Source organism: Paralichthys olivaceus, chromosome 20, assembly GCF_024713975.1.
Source record: "Paralichthys olivaceus isolate ysfri-2021 chromosome 20, ASM2471397v2, whole genome shotgun sequence".
NCBI classification, from domain to species: Eukaryota; Metazoa; Chordata; class Actinopteri; order Pleuronectiformes; family Paralichthyidae; genus Paralichthys; species Paralichthys olivaceus.
The window spans coordinates 2,361,166-2,387,019 of NC_091112.1; the positions used below are offsets into that span (position 1 = coordinate 2,361,166).

The 25,854-nt window shown below is 44.9% G+C and overlaps 1 protein-coding gene across 3 annotated transcripts; it reads left to right on the forward strand.

The window, feature by feature from the left end:
• erf (Ets2 repressor factor) lies at positions 1 to 25,648 on the forward strand. Of its 3 annotated transcripts, none has more exons than XM_020104583.2 (6): positions 1 to 737; positions 18,220 to 18,454; positions 21,637 to 21,749; positions 22,710 to 23,593; positions 23,741 to 24,166; positions 25,513 to 25,648. In XM_020104583.2, exons 1-6 carry the CDS (start codon positions 716 to 718, stop codon positions 25,534 to 25,536), a joined length of 1,704 nt encoding a protein of 567 aa, XP_019960142.2. In that variant the 5' UTR covers positions 1 to 715; the 3' UTR covers positions 25,537 to 25,648. The 3 variants fall into 3 exon arrangements, with proteins under 3 accessions (XP_019960142.2, XP_069372118.1, XP_019960141.2); XM_069516017.1 differs by having other exon boundaries at positions 28 to 737; positions 23,741 to 24,211; XM_020104582.2 differs by having other exon boundaries at positions 28 to 737; positions 23,741 to 25,648.
• The last annotated feature ends 206 nt before the right edge of the window (positions 25,649 to 25,854 follow it).

The window sequence follows — 25,854 nt, forward strand, 5'->3', positions numbered from 1 at the left end:
TGGTGGTGGGGGGGGCGGACACGAAGTGAGCGAGTGAGTGGAAAAAGAAGAAAGTGTGAGCCGGAGGAAGAGAGAGGGAGCGGGCAGAGAGAGGGAGAGTTGGCACCGGTACTTTTGTTCCTTTCGGCAGCGCCGCTTTTCTGGACCGAGGAGGATGATGATGATGATGATGATGGTGGCGGCGGTGGTGATGAAGATGGTGATGTGGAGGAGGAATCGACCCTGCGACGTCGCCACCACACTCGGGCTCCGCGCTTAGAGCCGTCGCATTCCGTCGCTGCAGCACCGACCGCGGCACGACTCCGCCAAACTACTTCGACTCTGCGCCATTCGGACCGGGGCGACCGGGATCGTCCCCTCCTCCTCCTCCTCCCCCCCCCCGTACTCCTCCGGAGACCTCGGGGCAACTTTTTTTTTTTTTACTCGCGTCCTGAAAAACAACCAGAAAAAAGTTTTTCAGCCAACGTGGATGAGACGGAGAGAAAAGCCGGAGCCTAACGGAGGTGTTTATCCGATTCCGCCACAACTTCCAGGCACCGAGCTCGGGGCTGGTTCTTCCCCTCAGCGAGCCTCTTGCGCGAACAACACCGGAGGAGGGAGTGGGGTGTCACGGCTAACCCTGCTAACGGGCTAGCTAGCTAACGAACCACCGTCTAAAGTTACCAGTCGACGGGGGGAAAGTGACCGAGGCGACGCACCGAAGACGGCCACGGAGATGAAAACCCCGGGAGACTCCGGTGAGTGTCGCGGTCACATGCATCTAATAAAAAATCATCGTTTTAATTTTTTCTGTTATTTTTTTTTTGGTGTTATTTGTTCCTCACGGGAAAACAACAGCGCCTGTAGCTTCAGTGGCTAGCGGGTTAGCATGCTAACGAGCTCCAGGGAAAGTGTGACAAAATTATGGCGCTGGAGTGGATCCATCCGAGTCCCCCGTGGTTTCTGTAAACCCGGAGAGTCGGTGCCCCTCCGCGGGGCTTTACCCTTTAACACCCGGCGAATCCGAACAAACTTTTAACACTGCTTCTTCCAACTTTATATCAACTTTTTTTTTTTTTTAAGCGCATGTCCCACAAGCTACGGTGCTAAACAAACTGTGGAGTTAGCTTTAATTTCCTGGATCCGTGTGCAGGAGCCGGGGTCAGGGCTAAAAGAGCCCTGACCCCGGCTCCTGGAGCTCCGTGGTTTCAGATTCAGGTCAAAATAAGTTTCGTTCAATGGACGAACAAGTTGAAGAAAGTCAAGTTGGTAGCAGATCCCCCACACTGGTGCTGAGCTCAAGCAGAACAACACACCGTGTGATATAAATGCTTTTTTTTATTTACATTTTCCTGCAGGAAAGTCCTCTGATAGAAAGTTGTTTAAAACGTCTGTGGTTGATAAAAGAAGAAAATAATCTACTCGTGTGTGTGTGTGATTTAAGGTCGTGGCACATTTGCATTTGTGATTATTCTAAGGTGGAGGTGTCAGCCCACACACGTCTCCTTTCATCACTGAGAAGTGGAAAGTGGCTGCGTGATTGGATTGGGAACTTTGCACTTGATCAGTTCGGGTGATTTAGTGCTTGTTGGCTGTGATGCAGAAACACAACATGGCTCACTTGACTGCTGCCGGAGAAGCATACTTTGTCTCCTTTGTTTACACCACTTCCTTCCTGAAAGGCATTTTGCAAGTAAACCTGTTTGACCCTTGACACTTCAGACACTCGCATCCAAGCGGATTGTTTTACCTGCGTATTTAAAGATTTACCAAACCTGCCTCTGGAATTTGAATAGATCACTACTCAGAAACCTCAAGGCCATGCTATTTCAAATTCCGTACATTTTTTTATTTGAAGGTGTAATTGGTTTGGTAGAAATTATTATGATTTTCCATCCATGGGGTATGATTTCACCTCCATTGTGCCTTTTAGGTGCTTTTAAACTCAGTTTAGTCAGGAGCGTTGTGTGGTAATCTTGGGCAGGCAGAGATCCAGTTCCCATAATGGATGTTTTAAAAGGGGAATGCCACACCACAACACAACGTCATAATTAGAAATATGGCTTCAAATCTCAGTGCTGCCTGAGATAAACTTTTTATATCTCAAAACAATCAAGCTAAAACTCAAGCTACTTTTTACACACAGGGGCACAAGACTCCATCAGGAAATGAACAGATTCGACTGCCACGGCCCCAAAATACTCCAGCGTTCAGAGCTTTCCCAGTGACCCATGAAACATCCCTTTTTTGATCTCAACCACGGAGCTCATCATGCAGAAAATACCTAACTTGCAATTATACATCCTTGATTTAGGCAAGAATACACTGTCAAAATAAAACTCTCCGGAGGGATCAGATTAGCAATGAAATGCAGCAATAAAAGTAGAATGGCCTGTATATACACACACACACAGCAGAGAATAGATCCCTTTTGTCTATTTCTATGTTATTGTGTACTTTATTTCTCTCTATGGTTGGTTTAAAGAAGTTACAGCCCAGCTCTGAAGTGAGTTTTCAGTACTTGCTATATATTTCACTGCTTGTATTTATTGGCTGAGTCATATCCTTGAGTTTCTAGGAATTAAACAATCACTCTGAATGGAGCTTGGACCTTGACGAAGGTCGTTATAGTTGACAAAACTATTTTCACAAAATACCAACAATCTGTATCCATGTTACATGATGCTCGGAGCTACACAGGCCTTTTGTGTGCGTCTCTCGTGGTGTCAGAGCCTGTTAACCGCTTTAAACACATACATACGTGTGCATATAAATATATATGGGTCAACCTCCACTCTCTTCCTATCAGGAAGTCAGCAGTCTGGCCCCACCAGCTCCAATTTTCCACTTGTGTTACTCCTTATATCAACAACGCTCCACATGTAAGACGTCACAGCTATAGACAGACCAGGGACCCAGCATGCTAAGCAATGTGTGTGTGTGTGTGTTTGAGCATGTGTGTGTGGAGTGAAAGGAACCATACATGAGCAATTAGCTGGTGTTAAGTCTGGTGAGCACTGGGCTGCTGTTTACGACTGTGACTGTATTTTAATGTTTGTGAGTTTAAGTGTGTGTGTGCCCATATGTCTGTCACCGTGCTGCTCTACCTGGCATTGATGTGGTCACAACAACATGAGTGTTTGACTTTTACCCGTGAGACCAAATTGCCCTTGAGGAAGACCATTTGGTTTTGGAGAGTTGACTCAGTCTAATGCAATCACAGGAAGAGCAGCTAGACGTCTTTATGCAGATTCAAATAGCTCTAATAACACTGGTTAGACCAACGCTAATGAGCCCAGGCCTCATTTCAAGGAAAAATAAGACGTTAGTTTCTTTTGGGAAGGGCTCTGTTGTGTTACTGTCTCACCACTATACTGAATTAAGCCGTTGGCTTCAGCAGCAGAGACGACGCAATTACACAACAAGTCGAGGCCAAGTTGTTTGTCTCAGGGAAAGTTTGAGAAGAGGTGCTGGCGACTGATGTGCAGAGATGTGGTTTTTGCAGTCGCTGTGTTTTTGGGACACCCTGTCTCTCTGGGATTTATTGGAGATGTTGTGGTGTCACGTGCTTCCAGTGGATTTGCTAATTGTCACTTAAGATCAAAGTAAAGAGGATTAACAATGGTTTCATGGTAGTTTGTGGAGCTCTCCGTTTGTATTTTTATTTGTGAGAAAGCCGTTTGTCCATATCTTTTATTTTTGCTAGCACCAGTCAGGCTGGAAACATTTTCAGTTTCACCTTTCTAATACACACTACAGCTGTACATCCCTGGCTTCCCTTCCACATGTGTGATTACTGCCACTGATCAAATTAACACAAAGGTTGACCTGATCACATTCCAAACCACTACTGTGCTGAGTCTGGCCAAGTAGACCCCTGGAAAAACTACAGCAGAGTGACGTCAACATTTCTCTGGTGTGTTGTCAAAGCGGCAGCACAGGTCAACGTTGCTGCGATCATCTCTTGATGTGATGTCAAACCTCTTTTCCTGGAAGTGTGTATGGACGGTGGCTTCTGTGACCCATGCAAAGCTCAGAGAAGAGACAACACGTTACACGAGCCAGGACTTGCTGGCCAAACAAACACCAGGGCCTCACGCACAGGAAGGCCCTACACTCTGCTCATCAACATCCATGTCTAGGTGATGTAATTATATCAAATAAAAAGTTATTGGCTGGGATTTGCTTGAGGGTGCCTAATCATTTTTTGATTGTGGGTCTCACTGATTCTGGATATCATCTAATTTTGGAATCAAACGTTCAACATTTAGTTTTTTATTTGAATTCCTTTGGCAAACTTGTGATAGCTCAACATTTTTAGAGATTAATCTAAGACATACATGTTGGTTTGGGCAGAAACTGAGTAAACCTTCAGTAAACGTTGAATAAGAGACCTTCCATTCTAAGTTATTGTTATTTAGCTTTATCCAAACTATTTCCCCCAAGTTTATCCTTGGTGAAGGTCCCCATGATCACATCTTTAAAAAGTCATTAGTTTTGCAGAAAAGTGGAAAAGTCTGACTCTGCTCAACATAATAGATTAATCCTGGAAGTTTACTGATGAAGCGCTTTTCTCGTTAAGCATCAATCACCACTGATTGTCTGACCAATGAGAATTTAGTCTGAGTCTATTGACCGACCAGTTGAATGTGAGACTGCAACACAATTTCCAGGCCACTGATATGATGAATCTGTGTTTGCATGGTTGCTGAACATCTGTATCAGATTGAGTTCCAAGAAAAAAAGGCTTCTGCTCTTTGATTGAAATTCTGACATGGAAACCAGACTTTGATGTTGGTGTTATAGATAACTGAATAATATTTTATCATGGTGCCACATTGTCTAGATTTAGACAGTTCTTCACAGCACTCATATAAATATACAATCAAAATAGAAGCTCTCACCACTTTGTTTACAGTGTTTTAAGCTACATTTGTCATGTGACATGGGGATTTGCCATTAAATTATCTGGTGTTAGAACATTGCAAAGCCAATGTGTTCCTGAGCAGTATCTCTCACAGAAGAGCAGGCCCGGCTCAGACACGCTGCAGTACCGCTTTTTAGTTCAAAGAATGTGCTCGCTAAGTATTCAAGTATTTATGACTGGGTGAATCTGCGTTGGCTCTTTGACGGTCGACCTCCAACAGTGCTCATGAAAGGACAGAGCAGGTCAAGTGGAACCAACAACTCGCTTCACCGAGCAGATAAGGAAGTCTTCTGCTGCGGGACCGATATCTGTGAAACACCTGACAGGATTCTGGCTTACCAGCTGCAGCGCTATTCGGCCATGCACAAATTAATCTCTCTTGCATAAACTTAATATGTTAGAGAAAAGAATTCGGACATGATGTGTGTTGATCCATTTCCCTATCTAAAAACCTTTGTCCTGAAAAATCTGCGTTTACTCTTGAATTGTGGAGTTTTTGAATCAAACCAAGGCTGAGAGAGTACAGCAGGTGAAGAGGCAGGTTTGTGATTTGGCTGTTTTGACTGGAGTCATTCAATCTTGAAAGCGGTGTGTGCGGTGTTATGGCTATCATCTGTGGCTCGTGGAGAAGGAGGGGTGTCCCTGGTTGGTTTGGCGTCATAAGGATGGAGGTAGGGCTCTGCCGACATGCGGGTCTGACTTATATGCACTGCAAAAGGAATTAAGGGACAGACTAGGTGTGGTCTTGTATGACTGTATAATACTGCCCACACTGCCACTGCCAGGGCAAAAGTAGCTGCAACCAATGTGCCGTCAGAGCAAAAATATCCACCGAATGCCATATGTTTTTAGGGAGCCGGTTTTAGCTGAAAGGAGTGGTTAGAGGTAGCCTGCCAGGTTATGTTCTGGTAGTTAGAGGGACCTGCAGTAGGTGGCAGCATCTAGGATTTTTTAAATTAAGTGTGGCATTCACTGGCAGTGCATGGCAACACCAGTGGAAAGTCTTCATTTAGAACCCATTTGTAAAATGATGCAAAATACATTGGGCACATTTTCTCTAAAGCGGCCACCTCAGGAGTCACAGAGGGAGAAGTCCCTGCCAACAGGTTCCAGGGAGTTTGGTTTTGTGGTTGTTTGGACGTGGTTGATCCAACCCAGACTTTTCCTGCTCATACACTTGTTGGCTTTACACCTGCATTTCTGCCCAACGCTGCTTGATTGAAAATGTGACATGACCCGTTCTCAGAAATGCCACACAATTAATTCACGATCACATAAATTTGATCCGAGGTAGTTTAAGAAATAATCATTTCTACAAACCCCTCTCTGTTGGGCGTGCTGCCACCTAAACGGCCACGAAGACGCAGTTGGAAGTCGAGCACCATTGAAGTCAAACTGTTTGATTATATAGCTCCAGGTAGACATTCAAGACAAGCAGCCCAGTGTCTGTTGAAATCTTGAAGTTTATTGGGCCTGACGCTGATTCGGGTGGCTGTCCGTAGGCACTGGTACCAGACCTTTGTGGCAGTGACCATATGCTCCTCAGTGAACCATGAGTTCCTACAGGCTGACAGGAAAACTTTTTGTTAACACTACACTACATTTGTGGACATTTGCTTCTCTGTACATATTTATTTACATATGATTTCCACAGTAACCAGATTCCAGGGCAAATAAATAAATACACCTCAAGCACCAGTGTGGCAGCAACTGTGCAGGCGGAGAGAGGAAAGATCATTCATTGGAGCGCTCCCCCTCGTGCCCAGGGTAATTAAATCCAAAGCTAAGACACATCTGGTGTGGGTCTGAACACCGTCTGAAAGGCACATTTCTTAAATATAGAAGTGACAGTTTGCTCCAGCTCAGTTCCAATTGATTTCTAATCACCGCAGACCAAAGCTGAGTTTTCCCTGAACACGCACTCTACCTTTGTCGAGAGGCAGCAGCACCCGGCTTTGTGTGGAAAGACATTGACATAAACTACGGATGAATTAAGAAAGAGACATTTTTTTGAAGTTAGTATTAGTTTGAAATGTCCTTTAACATTTTTGCCTGCTGTGGTGACATAATCTAGTTTAATCTTGTTAAAACAGCGTGGCGGCCTGTGGATCAGAGACATCGCTTTCTAACTGCACCTTAAAGGTTTGATTCCAATCTGTGATCTGCCGTACGCTTCTTTTAAGTTTCTTGCCGTAGTTTAAATAAACTGTTTTGATTATACTGGGTTTTTTTTAAAGTCCAGGAGAGCTGGAGGAGTTTTGTTTTTCCATTTCCACTATCTTGTCTGCGAGTGAAAGGTCTGTGGAGGCAAAGATTGAGTGAGAGACGGAAGGATTCAGCAGAGCACGGTGTGTCTCTTCTGTTGTTTGCTTCAGTCATCAGTCTGTTGGGAGCCCTGTGGTTCTCTCTCTCTCTCTCTAATGACTGTCACAACTTGCCCTGGGACTTCGCAGCAATCTGTGGTGTGTCTGTGATTGATGTGTCACAGCGTTTAAACCTGAGATATAGGAAGTTTGTTTCAACAAATAGCTGATTGCATAAAAAAAACCACACATTCACACCTTCTCTTTCCTTTCTTAACACACACCCTCGCTCCTCTCTCAGACCCACATTCAAACAAGCACAGTTTTACTTTTCTTGCCTTAACAAATTTGCACATTGTCTCCATCTCCTGCTCAATAGTCATTTCATATATTTAATAAAATGGTTTGGAGTTATTGTTTCATCAGTATCTGTTGCCCTAAACTCTTCTTTTTCAGTTGGGAGGAATTTTACGACTCTTGAACTTTAATTTGAGTTATCTCTTTTAGTTTTATTTGTAAAATAAGTGAGATAATGGTCCAGAAACATTATTTTGGTGGCGAGTTAACCTTAGGATAAATCAATCAATGGAATAGGTAATCATTAGATAAGCAAAAAGTAATCTTCAATCAATATTTCATTCATTTGACTAATTTAAGGAACAAAGAATTTGATTACTCAAGGAAATAATCTACAAATGAATCAGTATGAATCATTATCTTAAAATGACTAATAAAACCTGACTGCCCTTTGTACAAATGATCTAAAAACACGCTCTTGCACTTCTGTACTTCTGCAATTACAATATATCGTCAAATGATTAATAATCTTGGCCTCTGTTCAAATCACATGACAGTTATGTGCAGTTCTGGCCTCAACAATGACTGAAAGCAGCTGCAGAGACTGTTTGAGCCTGTGTAGGGTTTGGACTTGTCTTGTTAGCTGCTTCAAAGGTAGGTCATAAATTACATTAGCGATAAGGTTGGCTCCATTTGATCAGGTCAGCACCATTAGTCTGTCATAAAGTCAAGCTTGCTGTGTCTGCCTGTCTGTCCGTTTGTTTATGACCTTGCCGGTCTCGGACTCAGCTGACGTCCCATCTTAAAGCTGATTTCTTGAAAAATCTTGGCAATCGAAAAAAGGTCTCTGCACTTTTTTTCGATGACTTAATAAATGAGAAAATTGACATAAATGATCTAAATGTCTAAGAATGCCGATTCATTACACATTAAACAGCAGCATCGCTCTACACGTTGAATTTATTAAGTTCAAAGACCCGTCCCTAAGTAGCTATGCGTCCCTGTTAGCCTCAGACCCGTGGCAGTGATGAATGAGCCCGCTCTGTGTTTTATTGAAACGTGAAAGTCAGTCACTCCGTCACACACTAGCTCATCTCGCCCACTCCCAGCATGCGCTCTGTATAAGGGGGGTCTAGACCCCCCACATGCCATGGAAATGGGTGACGTCTGTCTTGCATTAACACACAGACACACTCTTTTAATTTTCTGCAGCTAGCGAGCACGGCTTGCTCATTTGGGCTGCCATCTCCCTGCGGTGACGCCGTCATGCCTGTGTCTTTAATGTTTTTACACAGGGAGCGAGCCACACAGTCTAGAGACGGGAAGACCCAGCTTTAATGCAATAGACTGAAGAATTAGGACTGCGGTGGCTCTGCCAATGAGGAAAGGCTGACTAACACACCCAGACATCACACATGTAGAAAGTCCCTCATCGGGCTGTTTTTTGCGTTATTAAGAATTTCACGGACACCCTCCTCCAGAGCGAATCTTGGATTGTCACATATATTCGATGCTCAGAACTTGAGATCTGGCTGAAATACGAAATGTTAATGTTCAGGGTGAGAAGAAAATGCAGAGTTGGGATCATAAGTTTGAGGGTGGACTGGTCTGACCTTTTCACAGTTTGACTCTTTAAGTCTATTAAACAACAATTCACTGTGTTAGTGAACAGGTCGCCAGTCGTCTGGAGACCATGAGCTGACTGGTATCTTGACGATAGCAGAGCGCATGAGTCAACACATACTCATTTAATTGCTGCAAGTAGTGTTTATTTTGTTAATGTGCCAATTTGTGTCTCTATTAATCAATAAATCTGTAAATATTAGTTTTATTGGTCTATTAAAAATTCCCAGAGCTCAAGGTCAAATTTTCAGTCGTCTGGTTCGACCAACCGGAATGTTAGAAATGTCATCAACATCCCCACTTGCTCACTGAGACTATTCCAGAAACGCTCCTGCTCCTCATGTGCTCCTCCTGACCTTTACCAGACATCGTTACCGTGGGCGCTGGCAGGAAAAGGTCTAGAGTCGAAAATTTGCATTTTCACATACGTCCCCTTTCGGTAAAACTTCAGGAAAATGCCGGGAACTCGATTCGTGTCCGAAAGTAGTAGTTCTTAGATTTGACTTCTCATAGTGGCCAGTGTTGTGAAAGGAAACCCTGTAGATACTTTGGATGTAGGTGTTAATCAAATATGCATATTCCTGGTTCATGTTTGCTCTCAACCCCCCCGGACGTGTTGTGTGGTTACACTGCCCCTAAAGTTTTATGACCTCAAACGTATTTAGACATTTTTTCCCTTTTCATCAACGTCAGTCGCATCACTGAACCCGACCTCTTGCGTTGTCGAGCTGTTTTGTCCGAGTAGTTTGTAATCAACGGTGGAGCCTCTTTGTCTGTGTGGAAAGATGCTGAGAGGAAAGTTAGCTTCTGGGAAAGAGGGAGAGTGAAGGGTTTGAAAAGAGGAGATGAAATTTGATTGGCAAGGAACACGAGGAATGAGTCACTCATCCAAGCTTCCTGCATTTGGAGCCACGGTCCTATTCTGGGCTGTTGTGACACGTGTGTGTGTGAGTGCATGTGTGTATTTATGAAGCGGTGTGTGTGCGCACATTAGTGATCACGTCTCAGTCCAACAGCTGAAGTCACCAAATTTTGTTGTTGGCCTCGTCTGTCTGTCTGTCTGTCTGTCTGTCTGTCTGTCGGTTGTCAGTCATGGTTTTGAGGACGTTACAAAGAGCAGTTTGATGGTTAAGACTTGTCAAACACCAACCACACAGCAAATCACTGCAGCTCCACAGTGGCCTCCATCAGTGTATGACGACTTCTCTTATTTATGGTTTTTTTAGTCATGAATTAATGGATTCAGGACATTGAGAATAAAGCTTTATTGTTAGTGTTGCAAAAGGACTGTATGTTGTTTAGACCTCTGTATGTTGTTTAGACCTCTGTCCAGGATCTAAGTTTTTACTTGTCCGTTGGTTGTTTTCTTCACTTTTCAGTGCAAATGTTACAAAGCGGTTCGTTTTTTATTTATGGATCTTGGTGGAAAAACAGGCATTTATGGGACTGATGTGTTTGAGTGTGTGCAACGTGGTGCGGTTTGATTAAACCACTTTACTGAGTGCCATTCCAGTCAGATTTTGTAATTTAGTCCCAGTGTAAGATGTGAATGCTTCTCTGAGGAGAGACATTGAAACCGATATATAAATTTTTCCTCTCCTCTTTTTCCTTCTCTTTCCTTAGTGAAAAGGATTCATGTTCGTTCATGGTTAGATCCCCTTTTACTCAGACGCCTCTGAAACAAGCCCCTCTGTATCCCCCTTGATTGCACCTCAGGACATATGGTACTTCCTCTTGCAGTGATATTGACCAAAGTCCTCCAGTTGAAGGGTGGTCTTGTTCGTTCTGCCAGCCGGCTTCTTGGTTTGATGCCGTTAATCAGCCCAGCGGCTGCCTGAGCGTGGAGCTGGCCAGTTCGCTGGACTTAACATTGGTTGACTTCGCTCAGCAGGGTGTCAGCCTGCTTTATTTCCTGCAGACCACGTATCATAAACATGCACAACAGTGTGTGTTGCTGTGCAACAGAAACTAAATCTGTTCTGCCTCAATGCACCTCTGGTCTGAGACATATCTCACTCTCTTTACTGTCTCTATTTCCATTTCTTATTCTATTCCTCGCTGACTATCATTCACACAAAAACAAACACACATTTGTGCACACGAACACACTGCAACTGTGTCCGGAATCACCCACTCACTATTCCCCACTTTACTATATAGTGACTAATATACAGAGCACTCTATAGTGAGCTCACCGGGAGGAGTAAAACTTCGGACACTACGCTGCACATTTCTTTATGTGCAGGTAATGACGTCATTATTGGAGGATTATGACGTAATCAACAAGTTAGAAACCAGTGGAAAACCCCACGGTAAATTCTATTTTTTTAATTTTACACTTAGTATTAATACTTAAAAAACATATTGACTCATCATCTTTAAATGTAGAAATAAACTTGCTTCCTGGGAAACAATAAGTGCACTATATAGGGTATTTAAAAACTTTACTGAACATTCAGACACCACTACAAAATGGTTAATCACTATATAGTGATTTGTTCTCGAGCACAGCCACTGTCTTTCAAACAGATTCCAGTCTGACTGACGGAAGAAAGCTTGAGATCTCCAGCAATGCAGTCAGGTAGCCAGGAGCTCATTACAGCTAAATATTTGACAGGGTTTTCATTTTCTGGAAGGAAAGCATGCCCAGACGAGTTTCAGAGCACGTGTGCATGCATGTATGTGCACTTTCTCTCTGAGTCTGCAACCTTGGCTCAGGCGCTGCAGATTAAGAGATAGACATTTGTGGCCTAAAAGACGATGAAGTGATTGTTTAGGATTTAGCTTCTCACTCATACAACAGTGATCATCTTTTCCTGTGAAAGTTCCCCAGCACTTAGTCTGTTCAGCATTTTACCTTCTCTTTGGAGCCAGAAGTAATTAAATTATAAGTCAACGTCTCTTAGAAAGTTGTATCCATTAAATGTTGTTGGCAAACTGCCTCAGTGACACAATTCCGGCTTCTTTGAAACAGCTTTGTGACCCAGGAGTCCTGCTGAGTGTAATGGGACGTTACCCTCATATCTGAGTATAATAACTGACTCATGAATGTGTGCACACACATACAACCTCAAGCAGACACACTCATGCCAAGCTGGGGTTGTCTTAATCACAGCCTTGGCTGCCTCCGAGGTGCCGCAGAGTTCTCCAGGACGCGACAGGTTTCTGTCTGGCGAGGTGTAGGCGTCCGCCGTGTCTCAGATTAGAGCAGCTTAACTGTCTCAGTTGTAGCAGAGACGGTTTATACACTTAAAGGCTTCTCTTTGCAGTCCAAGGCTTTACTGCTGTGGCAAACAGTCAAACTCCCCTTTCTCTGGTGTCCTTACTCTTTTCTGTAGACTTGAATGCACAGCATTTTAGCCGTCTGCGCTCTTAATATTGCTCGTCCCCGATGGAGAAACTTAACTCAGTCTACGGGAAGCAGCATTCACAGCACAAGCGATTTGGAAGATGGATTTCTGAGCACCGAGACAAACCGCATCATGCCCAACAGAAGCCGCGGGCTGATTTAAGCCATGCAAAGCCACTTCATTAATGGTCATATAAAGCCTCAGCAGTATTCCCAAACCTGCCAGCAAATCTGGCCTAATCCATCATCTGCACAGATTTAAATCGTTAATAACAGAAAGTCCACTGGTAGCAAACGGAGTGTTTAGCTTTTAGTCTCTCGCCACTTAGTCAGAGCAACACAGACTTGAAACGAGTTTAAAAGGTGCATTACACCCACTGTTGGAATGATTAGTTTCATCTTCATCCACTTTTTCCTTTAGCATCTATCTTCAGGCGACTTTCTCGTCCGTACACTTATCTGTCATTTCCCTTATTCATTGCTATTCTCTGTTTCCATCACGCCTTCCCTCCTTCTAACTTCAGTGGTTTGGAAATGATCATGGAAACACACATTTCAGATGACACACAGATATATATCTCTACCTCAGTTTAAGGATGTTCATAGTTATTATTAGCGATTCTGAGTCTTTACTCCTCCTCCTCCTTTCCTTCCTGACTCCGACCCGTCTCTCCATAAATCTTATGTAATGGAGGGATCATGTGAGAAAGGAGGTGAAGGTTTATGCCGTGCACCTGCAGACGGCGTCCTCCTTTGCTTTTGATCTCTGCTGGATCGTGTTTCTTTTTCTCCTTCTGCCCTTTCTCTCTTTCAATCTTCTTCCTCCTCCACTTTACCCTTCCACCTGATTTCCTCTTCGTCCCGTCTGTGTCTCGGACTCCTCCCTGGATTTAAGCCACTGGCTCCTCGAATCTTAACTCCATCCTTTAAGGGTAATTATGAGATTGCCTCAATGAGGCGCGGAGAGTTTTTAAACAGCAGTTTGAGGCCCTGAACTCCTCAGTAAAGCTGTGTTAGATTGTCTGTTGTGATCCCGGCATTGTACATGGGTCGTTTTTACAGCAAAGCAAAAAAAAAAAAATGGAAATCCAGATAAACAAGTTTGAACAGTTCATGATTCGTCTTCTTAAACTGAGTTGATTTAAAATGGTCTTTGTATGAACCTAGGGGTGGGGTTGTCCGCTCTCCCACCTGGGTGGTGCATGTGCAGTGTACACTGGCAGTCAGAGTAAATACAATAAAACACTGCCTCAATGTTAGCTACTTTAATCCACCTTGTTTCTTCTGTTTCACCTTGGCTGTGTGTTGCTATGCGACTCCGCTTTCTGTATCTGTTGCTTAAAATCAAACGCCCTCTGCAGAGTCGAGTAATTGGGACTCCAGGACATTGCATCAGCGGGCCACCTCTGCAAAATGTATATAGCTCAATACTGACTTTTTTATTTGACGTTCTTTTAATCTAGATTGTATTTGTGTGTTTTTCTCCACTGCACATGCCAGCACCATTTACGCCCAGCGGAGATTCCCTGTTTCCTGCTCTGTACTCATTTATTTCCTGCCTTTCTGTGTTGTCCTGATCCCGTCCCTGATAAAATCCCCATCCAGTTTTCAGTAGCCAGCTAGGCCCCGGTCTTTTAGCCTGGCCTCTTACCTCGATGTGTTGGTCGCCGTGCCCCTGAATCATTACCCTGCAGACAGACACGGACCGACCTTTGCAGCAGCTAAATATAGAGCCGCCAAAGAATAGGAGGAAGGGAGGGAAAAATAAACGGGGGGAGAGATGGAACACCATGTTAAAGAAAGTTGTTGGGGGAGAGAGCGAAAGAGAAGTACAAGAGGAGGTCGTTTGTGTTTAGTCTCAGCGGCTGCAGGCCTTCTGGACAATACCCTAATGATGGCTATCGGTTATTACAAGCGCTATTCCAACAGTGGTGACGTCAGAGCGCCTAAGAAAAGCAGACCAGCGAGTTAAAACCCCCTCATCCACTGATTGCTGCTGCACAGATCCTGTGTTTCTCTTGGAAATGAAAACGCAGGTGTCTCAGGAGTGCAGCCTAATAGTAAATGAGTTTTTCTTTCCCTGTTCTTGGCTATATATAGAATCCAGCGAGGCCTGAAATGGTGCGTTTCGCCTCTAACAATCAGAAATTCTTCCTGTCTGGAGCGGAGCTTGTACAAAGGCCCTCTGGGTTCATTTGTCTACTCCAGTTTTCACTAACTCGCAGCTCCGCATCCAAGACCTCTTGTGCTTTCAGCGCCACAGACTCATTTTACTCCTGCACATAACATTTAAGTGACATGTCCAGTAAGTTGTTAAAGCTCTGCCAGTTTTACACAACACAGGAAAACAGCCTATTTAAGACGCTTTCTATGCAGCTCAAGTTTGAATAAGAACGTATTAGATAACTGCGCTCCTGCAATGCTGAGGAAGAGATAACAAGTCACGCCTTGTGCATCATATCGAACTTCCCCCTCTGTCGTGTTTAACACACCAGATGATGCGTAACGTTTATGCTTTGTGGCTGCATCTATAAAATTCAAACACCACCAATAGGAATTAAGAGATTTATATATTAAAAGTTGTGGCTGCAGATAACCAGGAAATGAGTTTATCTCTAGTAAGTGAGTCACTTACTGTATTAACATCTCAGGGTTTCCACTATGCACAAAACTGTTACCACCAGGTTTAAGGTGGATTAAGGTAGATGCCTTGCAGAGGTCGCACTTCACAGATTTTTGGAGTCCTGTTAATGTTCATTAAAGCTTGAGTTCACCTGAGTGGAGTTAAAATAAGGTGCGTCAGTGCTTTTGGGACGAGGCAATGAAGCCGCCGCTGCACCGAGAGGTCTCCGCCGGTCAGACAGATCGCACCCTCACGTCGCAGGTCCCTGGATCTGCGCCCCAACTCTTAACTCCACTGGCAAGTTTCTGTAATTGAATCATATTTTGTGTTTGTCGTGACTCGGCCGTTTATTTTTAGCGCTAAAAGCTTTTGTTGCTAGGAGACCATGTGTCATAGGAGAGGCTGAGCGAGGGAGGGACAAGATGAAAAGAGAAAAGAGAGCAAGAAAAGAGATGGCAGTGGTGTTGAGGGGAGAAAGGCGGAATCTGTGAACGACAAATGAACAAGATATGAGTCAGCAGGGACATCTGCAACACGCACATGCAGTGGGCATGGTTGCTATTCCTGTGGCCTTTGTCTGTGTGCTCTGTGCACCCACGCATGAACCCACTTACCTCTCCCCACTAAACCTGTGTTTGTGTACTTTGTGTGTGAGAGAGATATTAGTCCGCCCACTTTAATTTAATGCACTCCTCCTGTGTTGTGTGCTTGCGCGCATGTGGATGTACACGTGTTTTTATTTTTTACTGCACTAATCACCAGCGTACCCCGTCATTCAGCCGCGTTGTGTCTGTGTCACAAAGCCGAACCTGTCCCCGCGGACAACAGCCTCGCTGTCCGCGTGTGTGTGAATCATAAGCTTGTACCCCCATTAGTAATCAGCCTTCAAATGGCCATTATCAACTATTGCAGCCAGCTTGTCTGTTGTTGGGCTCAATCTCGGAGCACCATAGGAGATCAGATAGCAGCATGTGGTTTGTTAGTCACCAGGAGCAGATCTGTTTTTCTGGATTTTTTTTTTTTTTTCTTCTCCTCCATAAGACGTCTTTTGTAAGATATTTTTCAAGTGTTAGGACATCACTTTCCTGTATTTTAATTCCTCAGTCTTTCAAGACTGTTTCTGAAGTTTTTCAGTCTCTTGTCTGTCTCTGTCTCGGTGGCGTCTCATAGTTCTCAGGTCAACAACCGTCGTTAGTTGTCTTTCCCTCTTTAAGTCCGTTTCTGCCGCTGCCTCGTATTAGTGACATTAACAGACGCAGCTGCACACCTGATGGTGGACTTTGGTTTCACCGTGTTCAGTTTGTTTAATTTTTCCATGACTCACTTTGTCTCCATTTACACCTGCTATTAAAATGTGATCTGTATCTGGTTAAGGGGAAACACGTGACAATTTCCTGCCAAGTTTCTTAACGCATGCATTTCCGCGGTCCGAAATTTAATGGAACATGTCGGTAAATTGCGACTGATATCTGCAAAGTCAGGCTATTTCTAAGTGCAGTTTTTATTTTCTGTGGGCAGGAATGTTGTGATTCACCGGCAGTAGTTTTTCAAGCAGCAACATTAAAGTCTTTGTTGCATTGAAAGACTCGAACTGACCTGGTGTCAGATTAATTTCCTCATGACCCAAACAATGTGTTGAAAAGTTAATATCAGGGACGCTGCGTAGTTTATAAAAGGGACACCTGACGTTTTTTGTTTGTCTCTTAAAAAAGGAGTCTAATCCGTGTAAACACACGAAAGCACATATTGTGTAAATAATGGAAAAAGTCATAATTGATTTAATCACCATCTGGGAACAATATCTAGATACAGTTCACTTAACGCTGGAGTTTAGTTGCCAGGTGTGTCATCTTTTTTTCCTTCACCTCTTTTACAAGTTTTTTTTTTTTTTTTGTAGTTTTTATGTCGTCTTATCTGTTTTTCATCTGGTCTTTTGTTCTTTTATGTGGTCGTTGTGATGTGCTGTTCTCTTCCCCGTAGCACTTTCCTGTGCAACGTAAACAAAGCAACAAAACACTACTTTAACGTGTCGGATTCTTGGCTCTCGTTAGATCTAGATCACGTAACATACGATGCGTCGATTTTCATTCTATCCATCATTATGTCACTCGGCCAGATCTCACCGGAGTTGAAGTCCGTCAACCTTGAGAACTTCGTCGTTCGCAGGTCGCTGTCATTTTAATGTACGCGCAGGTGATGGCCTGTATGGAGTGTGGGAAAATCAGTGTAACCTTGGTATTTAGGTTTTTTTTTTTTTACTGTTTCATAAACACGCACACACACACACAAAATTCAGCATTGTTATATTGTGCCCATATGTTTCCCATCCTCAGCTTTCTCAGCCTGATTGCCAAGGCACATCTGGTCCTAATGAGGTGTGTGTGTCTTTGTGTGTGTGTGTGTGTCTTTGTGTGTGCGTGTCTTTGTGTGTGCGTGTGCGTGTGTGCACTATGCCTTTGCTATTCAGCCTTTTCTCTTGGCCTTGTGTTGAAGTGCTGTTGAGTCTTTTACTGCCACCCACTGCTTTACAACACAAAGCCTATACTTTTAACTGTTGGATAATAGTGTGCGTGCACGCGCTCATGTATGTATGTGTGTGTGTGTGTGTGTTCAGATAGTAGTTATAAAACCAAAGCTTATGTTTTGTCTCCTCGTATCTCAAGGCCTGTTAATCTGTAATAACAGCGCTGATTCTCCAGCTTTGATGCTGATACCAGTGAAGATTGATATGACTGCAGACTGTGGGAGCAGATTTAGCCGAAATGCTTGTGAATGTCTATTAATGCGATCAGCGCGCTCCTGGAACCACTAGAGCAGCTTTTCAGGAAAGCCTTAGACCCAAAGGTGTTTCAGATTTCAATGTATGTATTAAATCTGTGGCTCCAAACAGTCTCATGTCTTGTATCCCTTCACAAATGCCCCAGACAACACTTATAACTGTTTGTCCTACTTCTTTCCCCGAGCTGCCACATCCACGTCACTGAAACTACATTTTCTGTCTCATTCTTATTCCCAGAGACACAAAAAAAAACAACCTTCGCATTTGTATTCATGTTGCGTCCTTCCTTCCTTTCTTTGAATTTGCCTCCACCTGACCCCTCCTCTCTCGTCCCCGCAGGGTTTGCTTTTCCGGAATGGGCCTACAAGCCCGAGTCGAGCCCGGGATCCAGACAGATCCAGCTGTGGCACTTCATCCTGGAGCTGCTGAGGAAAGAGGAGTACCATGACGTCATCGCCTGGCAGGGAGACTATGGCGAGTTTGTCATCAAGGACCCAGATGAGGTGGCCCGCTTATGGGGGGCGAGGAAGTGTAAACCCCAGATGAACTATGACAAGCTCAGCCGAGCACTAAGGTGAGGGACAGCAGATGAAACGGGTTGAAAGAAACAAAAGTCAAGTTATTTGGCTTCGTGTTCAAGTCGCGAAGTGGATATCAGACGAGTCGGATACTGTCAAAGAGCCCAGATGGTTTCATCATGTCGGCCTCGTGTTTCAGGAACTAGAGTCCTCTTTGTTTTGAACTCCAGATGAACTGTGATAAACTCAGTGGAGTGTACAAGACTGATTTTAAAATGGGTCCAGTCTATTTGTGGTAATCTGACAGCAGAACAGACCACAGGTTACGTTACAGCGGCTGAAAATATATACCAACACATGAACCCACATTTAAATCAGCTTTATCTGGATTATTCTCTTTTTTTTACCTGGGGGCTGCAACTTACAGTTATTTAAATTACGGTTTAATCTGGCGAACACTTGTTCTGGTTTCATTTGATGTGAATTATGCTGGAAACTTTGGTAACGTGCACATTACAGTCTTCCAAATCTTTCTTGACCCGTGTCGCCATCTTTCCACCAAGTTTCATGAAAATCTGTTTCGTCGTGTTTGTAACCGCCCTGGCTGAGGTAGCTGCACTTCGTTTAAAATTGTTTTAAATGGAAGCTGAAGAACAGAAAGCTGAGGAAACTTTTCTCTTATGTGTTTGTTGTTTCCTCTACAATTCATTTTTTTTTTTTTACTGTCAAGCTAGCTAATGATGCAGTACTTTCTGTTCCTCTTTTAAATTTTCTGTTCACAGGTCACGGGCTCATTTTCAAGAAATGAATCTATCTTCTGTCGTCAGTATTTGTTTAAGTGTAAATACTCATAAGAGCTTAATTACAACAGAGTGGAAGTTACAAAGAGAAACGACCTGGTGTTTTGTTGTGAATGCACATCTGCACGACGTGCTCAAACTCCCGGGTGGCGGTGGATTTAGAAACGCACACCTCTCCGCTCCACGGAGGACATGTGGGATGCTGCGGAGCTTTATTTAGACAGCAGCCTGATCTCCCATCATCATGTACACAAACACACACACATGCACACAGCCAGTCATCGGTGTCGCCGCCTGTGTTGTAGGTTGGTGTGGGTTATAGTTTGCCATGGTGATGACTAGTTACACTGCCTCGTCACCACACACGCACAGATACACACACACGTACACTTAACACCTTGTTATATGTCAGCCCTCCTCCAGCCCATCTGCGTCTTGTTTGTTGCTTAAACCTTTTTTTTAATCTTCTACTTACACACACATGATTTTATATATATATATATATTGCATACATACACTGAGCATCCCTTCACTGATTAGACTGTGACTTAAAAGACAATATGCTGATGTAACACGTTGTTTATTGATTTACTGTTTTACGTAACAATACATTTACACATGCGCTGTTTTCAGAAACAGGCAGGAGATGATGTATAAACGTGTTTTTGATCACAGAGCTGTTCAACATTTAACCATCGGTTAATGTTATAGTTGAAGAAGGTAAACTATACACTATATCTAGAGACAAAGTTAGTTATACAGAACATATCAAAAGCCTTTAATGCACAGAAATAACTCAGATCCCCAAATCAGAGGCTTAAATTAAACGACTTGTATCGTTAAGACGGAGTCGAGCCCGCAGAGGTTTAACAGCATATTAACAGTCAGTTTTATACAGACGCAGTCGCTTTCTCTGTGGTCGCAGTGAGTGTTTAACATCAAGGGGCAGCTGGAGCCAAACTATGTTGTGAAGGTCTTTTTGTGTGGTTTGTAATCCTTCCATATAAATGAAGGGCTGTTAATTAAGTCTGAAGTATGTGGAGGCAAATTCTGTCTCTGTTAGATGTGAAGCCTTTGATTGATGCTTCTCAGCGTCTTTTAAGTGAGCGTCCTTTGGTTTGCATGTGTGTTCAGTCAAGCACATAAAGCACATGTGTGTAGAGTCGGGCACGTCTCCAGGCCCGTGAGTGTGTTTCCCGGACATCTGTACGAAGAGGAGGCTGAGTCTTTACGCTAAAAGTTTTTTTTAAGCAAGTTCAAGCTGGTGCTAAAAGAGCAGGAGGCCACGAACAAGCCTGGGCCGAGTCTGCGAGGCGGGCTGTCACACATTCACTCAATACTGTTAGAGTGTGTGTGTGTTCTCTTCGCATGTACGTGCGTGGCCTTTTCTACGACTCATTCAAAGTGCCATCCATCCTTCCACACGTCTGCGAACAACATGTCCCTTCAGCGTCCCTGCATATACAGGCCTGATGTTGTTAACACCCACTCACAAATATTTCTGTTTACCTTCTGGAGTGTGTGCGTGTGTGTAACGTTTTTATTTCTCTGCGTGCAGGGTGTTGTGCCTGCTCGCCATGTACGTGTTAATTATCACCTATGTTAGTAAAAGTCACTGAATCTCAGTACTGAGTTCAGGTTCAGCCGTTTGCTTGAGGTTTTGCTTTTTGTAATACTTTGCATTCTGAAGTATCGTCACATCTACCAGTTAGCTAGAAATTATGAATATATCGTTTTACATTTTCCAGAATGAAGTGGCCACGATGGACCGAGAGACACTGATGTTTTTATTTAAAGGAAATATGAATGTGGTTTGGTCCCCAGGCTATCGCTGAGTCACAGGGAGCCATTTTATCATCTTTGAGATGAGCTGTCAACAGCTTACTGTTCACTCCTCTACATCACTGTGTGCACTGACAATGACTAATGCACTAATGTTACCAAAGGAGCCGCCTGGATAAGACGGAGTCTGAGCGGAGGTAAAATAAATAGAGGTAAAATAAGCTGAGTGTGATTTATGTTATTTTAAAAAGAGGAATTGTTGATTTTCTTTTATTAGTTGGTCGTTAATGATTGATACGAGTTGTGGACTGAAGAGGTGGGAACCTTTTTAGCTCCTGAAAGGGAGGTGAGCACAATACAGTCACATGGTAGTTCCTCACCACATTTATTTCGAGCACGTCAGTGATCTCTGTGGGTCACGGAGCGACACATGCTGCAGGATTTCCTCCCAGTTAAACGCCGCTCTGTATCATCTCTGTTTTCTCTCTATTCCCTAATAATCGAGCAATCTGTGTATTTGTTATGTATATTCAGTGTTATTGTGATGACTCGAGATCAACACGATGAAACCTAACTGAACGTGTGGCTGCCGATGACGGGATGAGCATTTAAACGTGGTGACAGGAAGATAACCCTCTTCTCTCTGCTCTCTTCAGATACTACTACAACAAGAGGATCCTCCACAAGACCAAAGGGAAGAGATTCACTTACAAGTTCAACTTCAACAAACTAGTCCTGGTCAACTACCCCTTCATCGACATGGGCTCTGGTACGTACACGCCACCACTCAGAGGCCGGTCTGTGTGTCCTCGAAGACATCCATGTGCCACGTCCCAGTTTATCCGTCCTCTTCTCCCTCCTCTGAAGTCGTCTCTTGTTCTGGTCCCGGCCACCCAGTGTAAACACAGCCCATATGGAGCTTTGGATACTGGTGACATAAGTGCGGCACGAAACTTTAATTATAGCCTCTGTGTGATGTGGCCCACACACTGACATGTTGTGATATGATGGTTTCATATGATGGTTTTAAACACACACACACACACACACGCCCACACACACATGCCCACGTCAATCTGGATCGATGCACACACACACACACACACACACACACACAGTTTATCCCGTTGTTGTCACACATGGTTGTGAGATGTGCGCTTCTTAAAAAGACAGAACCACACACGCACTCAGCGGTACTGGAAAAAAACAGAGGAACCCAGCCCATGTTTGTGATGGCAGTAAGAGCGACTTTTCCAATATTGAATTCTGGCACGTGCACAGATGCCAAGAATTTATTGCAGTGCCACAGTCTCCCTGGTGAGAGAGAGAGAGAGGGAGGAGGGGTTGAAAGAGAAGGGAACTTGTGGCTTTGTGTAACCCAGTGTTTTCTTTGTGTGTCTGTGACCCTCAGGGTAAAATACTTGGAGTTATGAGAGAAGTGACCTACTCTCTTTTGTTGCTTTTCCTTTTCTCTTCACTTTAAAAAGCTGGTTTGTACAAAACTAAAAGATGAAATAATAAACATATTTTCTCATAGGTATATATACCTTTATATAGGTGTAAAGATGTTTGTATTGAACATTTGAAATTAGTTTTATCGCTTTGACGACCTCTAACACAAAAGCATTGATGCTCTATTGTTCTGTATTGAAGGTATTTTCATGACTTCCTGTTTCCATCATTATTTCATTCTCTGATCACTTAAACTAAAATGTTTTCTTCCACGCAGGTCGAGGAGTTCCTCAGAGCGCCCCTCCGGTGCCAACTGGAGGCACCCACTTCCGTTTCCCCCCTTCCACGCCGTCAGAGGTCCTCTCCTCCAGCGAGGAGCTGCGCAGTCCGGGCATGTTCAGCAGCGTGGCCCGTCGCATGGCTCGGGGCTCTGTGAGCGACTGCAGCGATGGCACCTCCACCAACTCGGAGCTGGAGGAGGCCGTGGGGGTGGATGAGCGAGGTGTGGGGCCGGAGAGGGCTTTCAGGGGTCTGCTTCCTCACCGCATGCCTCACGACTCTCTCTTCAGGGTCTACCCAGCAGGGCTCCCCAGACCTGCCCCAAGGGTCCACCCAGAGTCTCTGTCCCCATTCCCTGTGTCCCCCCTGCCCGGCCCCGGGGGTCTCCTGGCCCCAAATCTGTCCCCCGCTCTGTCCATGACCCCCACCCCCCATCTGCCCTACACCCCCTCCCCCTCCCTTTCCTCACCCATGATGGGCTCCCACTTTTCCTTCAACCCAGAGGATATGAAGCACTACCTGCAGGCCCACACCCAGTCTGTCTACAACTACCACCTCAGCCCCCGAGCTTTCTTCCACTACCCCAACATCATCATCCCTCAGCCCCACCGCCCCACCCTGGAGAAACCGGCCACTCACCACCTGCACGCGCCCCTGTCGCTCTCTCATTCACTCAGCCATCACGCAGGAGGTGGAGAGGAACAGCACCCATCTCCATTCAAGTTCAAGTTGCAGCCTCCCCCGCTCGGGCGCAAACAGAGGGATTCGGGAAGCTCATTGGCTGCTTCTGCTTCCTCATCTTCCTCCAGCCAGTCGTCCTCATTCACTGGCTCCGGGCAGATAAATAACTCTGTCCTGGCTGCGGGGCCGCCGAAGATCAAGGTGAGTCCGCTGGCACACGTAGGATGTGTGTGTGTTTCCACGGAGATGTGGTTTGAGGAATTTCCCTCAAACGCCGTGAGTATGATGAACATCTGGTCAGAGTCGTAAAAATAAAACTTCATGTTGTAAAATATTCTTCCTCTGCAGGTGGAGCCCATATCTGACATCGAGTCGGAAGAGGAGGTGGAAGTGACTGACATCAGTGAGGAAGATGAGATGGATCATAACAACGAGGATGACGAAGGAGACATCTTCACCCCAACTCCTCATCATCATCATCTGCTCAAGAACCATCACCAAGCGAACGGGACCGGCAGCTCTGCTCCCCTCCCGCCACACAGTAACCACGACGATGATGACGATGAGGTCTTCAAGACTCCTGCTACTCCTCCCATTGGCAGTGCCGGCCTGGCCTTTCCTCTGATTGGCCTGAAGAGCGAGCCGGGTCAGGCAGCGCCCATCAGCCCCGGCGGCTCGCGCTGCATCCCGCTCAAACTGCGCTTCAAACGCCGCTGGAGCAAGGACCAGAAGATGGAGGCGGACGGAGAGAGGGACGAGGCGGAGGACAAGAAAGTGAGGGCCGAGGGAGACGAGGAGGTGGAGGGGAAGACGGAGGAGGTGGGGAGGAGAGGAGGGGAGGTAGAAAATGGGGGAGGACAAGGAGGAGGAGGGGGTGTTATTTTGGGGTTGATGCTGCCACCACCTCCCACCCAGCGAAGAGCGAGCTCAGAGCTGCAGAGGGCGACGGCACAGCTGTCTCTGGAAAACCCAGGCTGCTGAGCGTCACACACACACACACACACACTCACACACACACACAGGCTCGGCTACAAGTTTCATATTTTTATTCAGACCATAATGCCTTGTGGGAAATCAAACGGAGAGAACTAGGTTATTACATCAACATGACTTCATGTGTCTTACGCAGGAAGCAGTTCTTGTGCAATAATTAAAGGAGCGGTCGGTTGTTTTTTTTTTTTTTTTTACTGACGTCACCGGCTCCTCGAATTCAACAGACAAAATATTTTCCTACATGTTCACAGGAAAGTAAAGAACAAGGTGAAGGTGTTTGTAGAGTCGGTGACTCTGAGCCTCCAGACGTTATGGTCTGTGTGAAACCATGAAACTCCGGGCTACACGTGCACAACAGGTTTTTTTGCTGTTAACAGGCATCGCTTGTTGCTACGTCTTCCGTCCACACTGCCCCGACCTTTTTGAAAACGCTGCTGTAACCATTACAGTTTGAAAACTCGCTTTTCGTCAATCCTCTACCTTGACGTAGAAACTGTTCGTAATTGTTTCCTTTTAACCAACCGCTGAACAGACAATCCGCTCCCTGTTTTTATCGGTCGCGTGACACGAGTTTCATTACGGCGATGCGACGCTCTCGTGGACGGAGATCGTTTGGAGTTTTAAACTTCTGCGGGTGTGGCCGCGTGCGTGCCTGTGCTGCCTCTGACTCCTCCGTGTGCCCGGTGTCAAACACAGGCGCAGCAGTGTTTCCTCTGTGACCTACAACACTACAAGATAAACTTAGTCTGTATATTGAGTTCGGATTTAAAAACTAGTGCCCCTACAGAGACGGGGGCTGACTCTTAATATCTCGTAGGAATTGCACACTGCCTCCTCGATGCCTCCTCGCCCTCATAGTGCCAGTAAATTCCAGGGAATCACCTCACACCCCCCCCCCCCCCCCCCCCCCCCCCCCGTGCCAGGACTAAGTCTTTAATGGGGTTTACTGGGTCTGTGTGTTTGTGTGGTACAGTGACAGGAATCGCATCCATCTCTTTAGCAAGGCAGCATGAATTGTACAGCTGTAGATAGAATGAATTTCTCTGGCTCATTTGAAGGCGGTGAGCTCCTTTCATAACCTCCCTCTCTTCTTTGTTTGTTTCCTCCTTTTATATTCGCCACAACAGACGGACAGATCCGGATGTTACTAAAAACAAACACATTTAACAGCGCCGATTGCAGAAGTGCCGCTCTGTCCGCACCCGTCACCCTGCAGTCGTTTACAAGGCGGAGGACAGTGAGCAAAAAAAAAAAAAAAAGAAACTGAGAGCTTACATCGATGGATCCTACAGAGAGGTGGTGATGATGATGATGATGATGAAGAACTATCGGACTGAGGGGCCTCCTCGTCCTCCGCCTGTTCACTACAGTGTTTAAAGACTGAGGATGGATTTGTTCGCGCTGAGAGCAGAGGACAAACTCTCTTCTGTCCCTCGGTCTCGTGGACGGACGACATCATCAGACGTTTG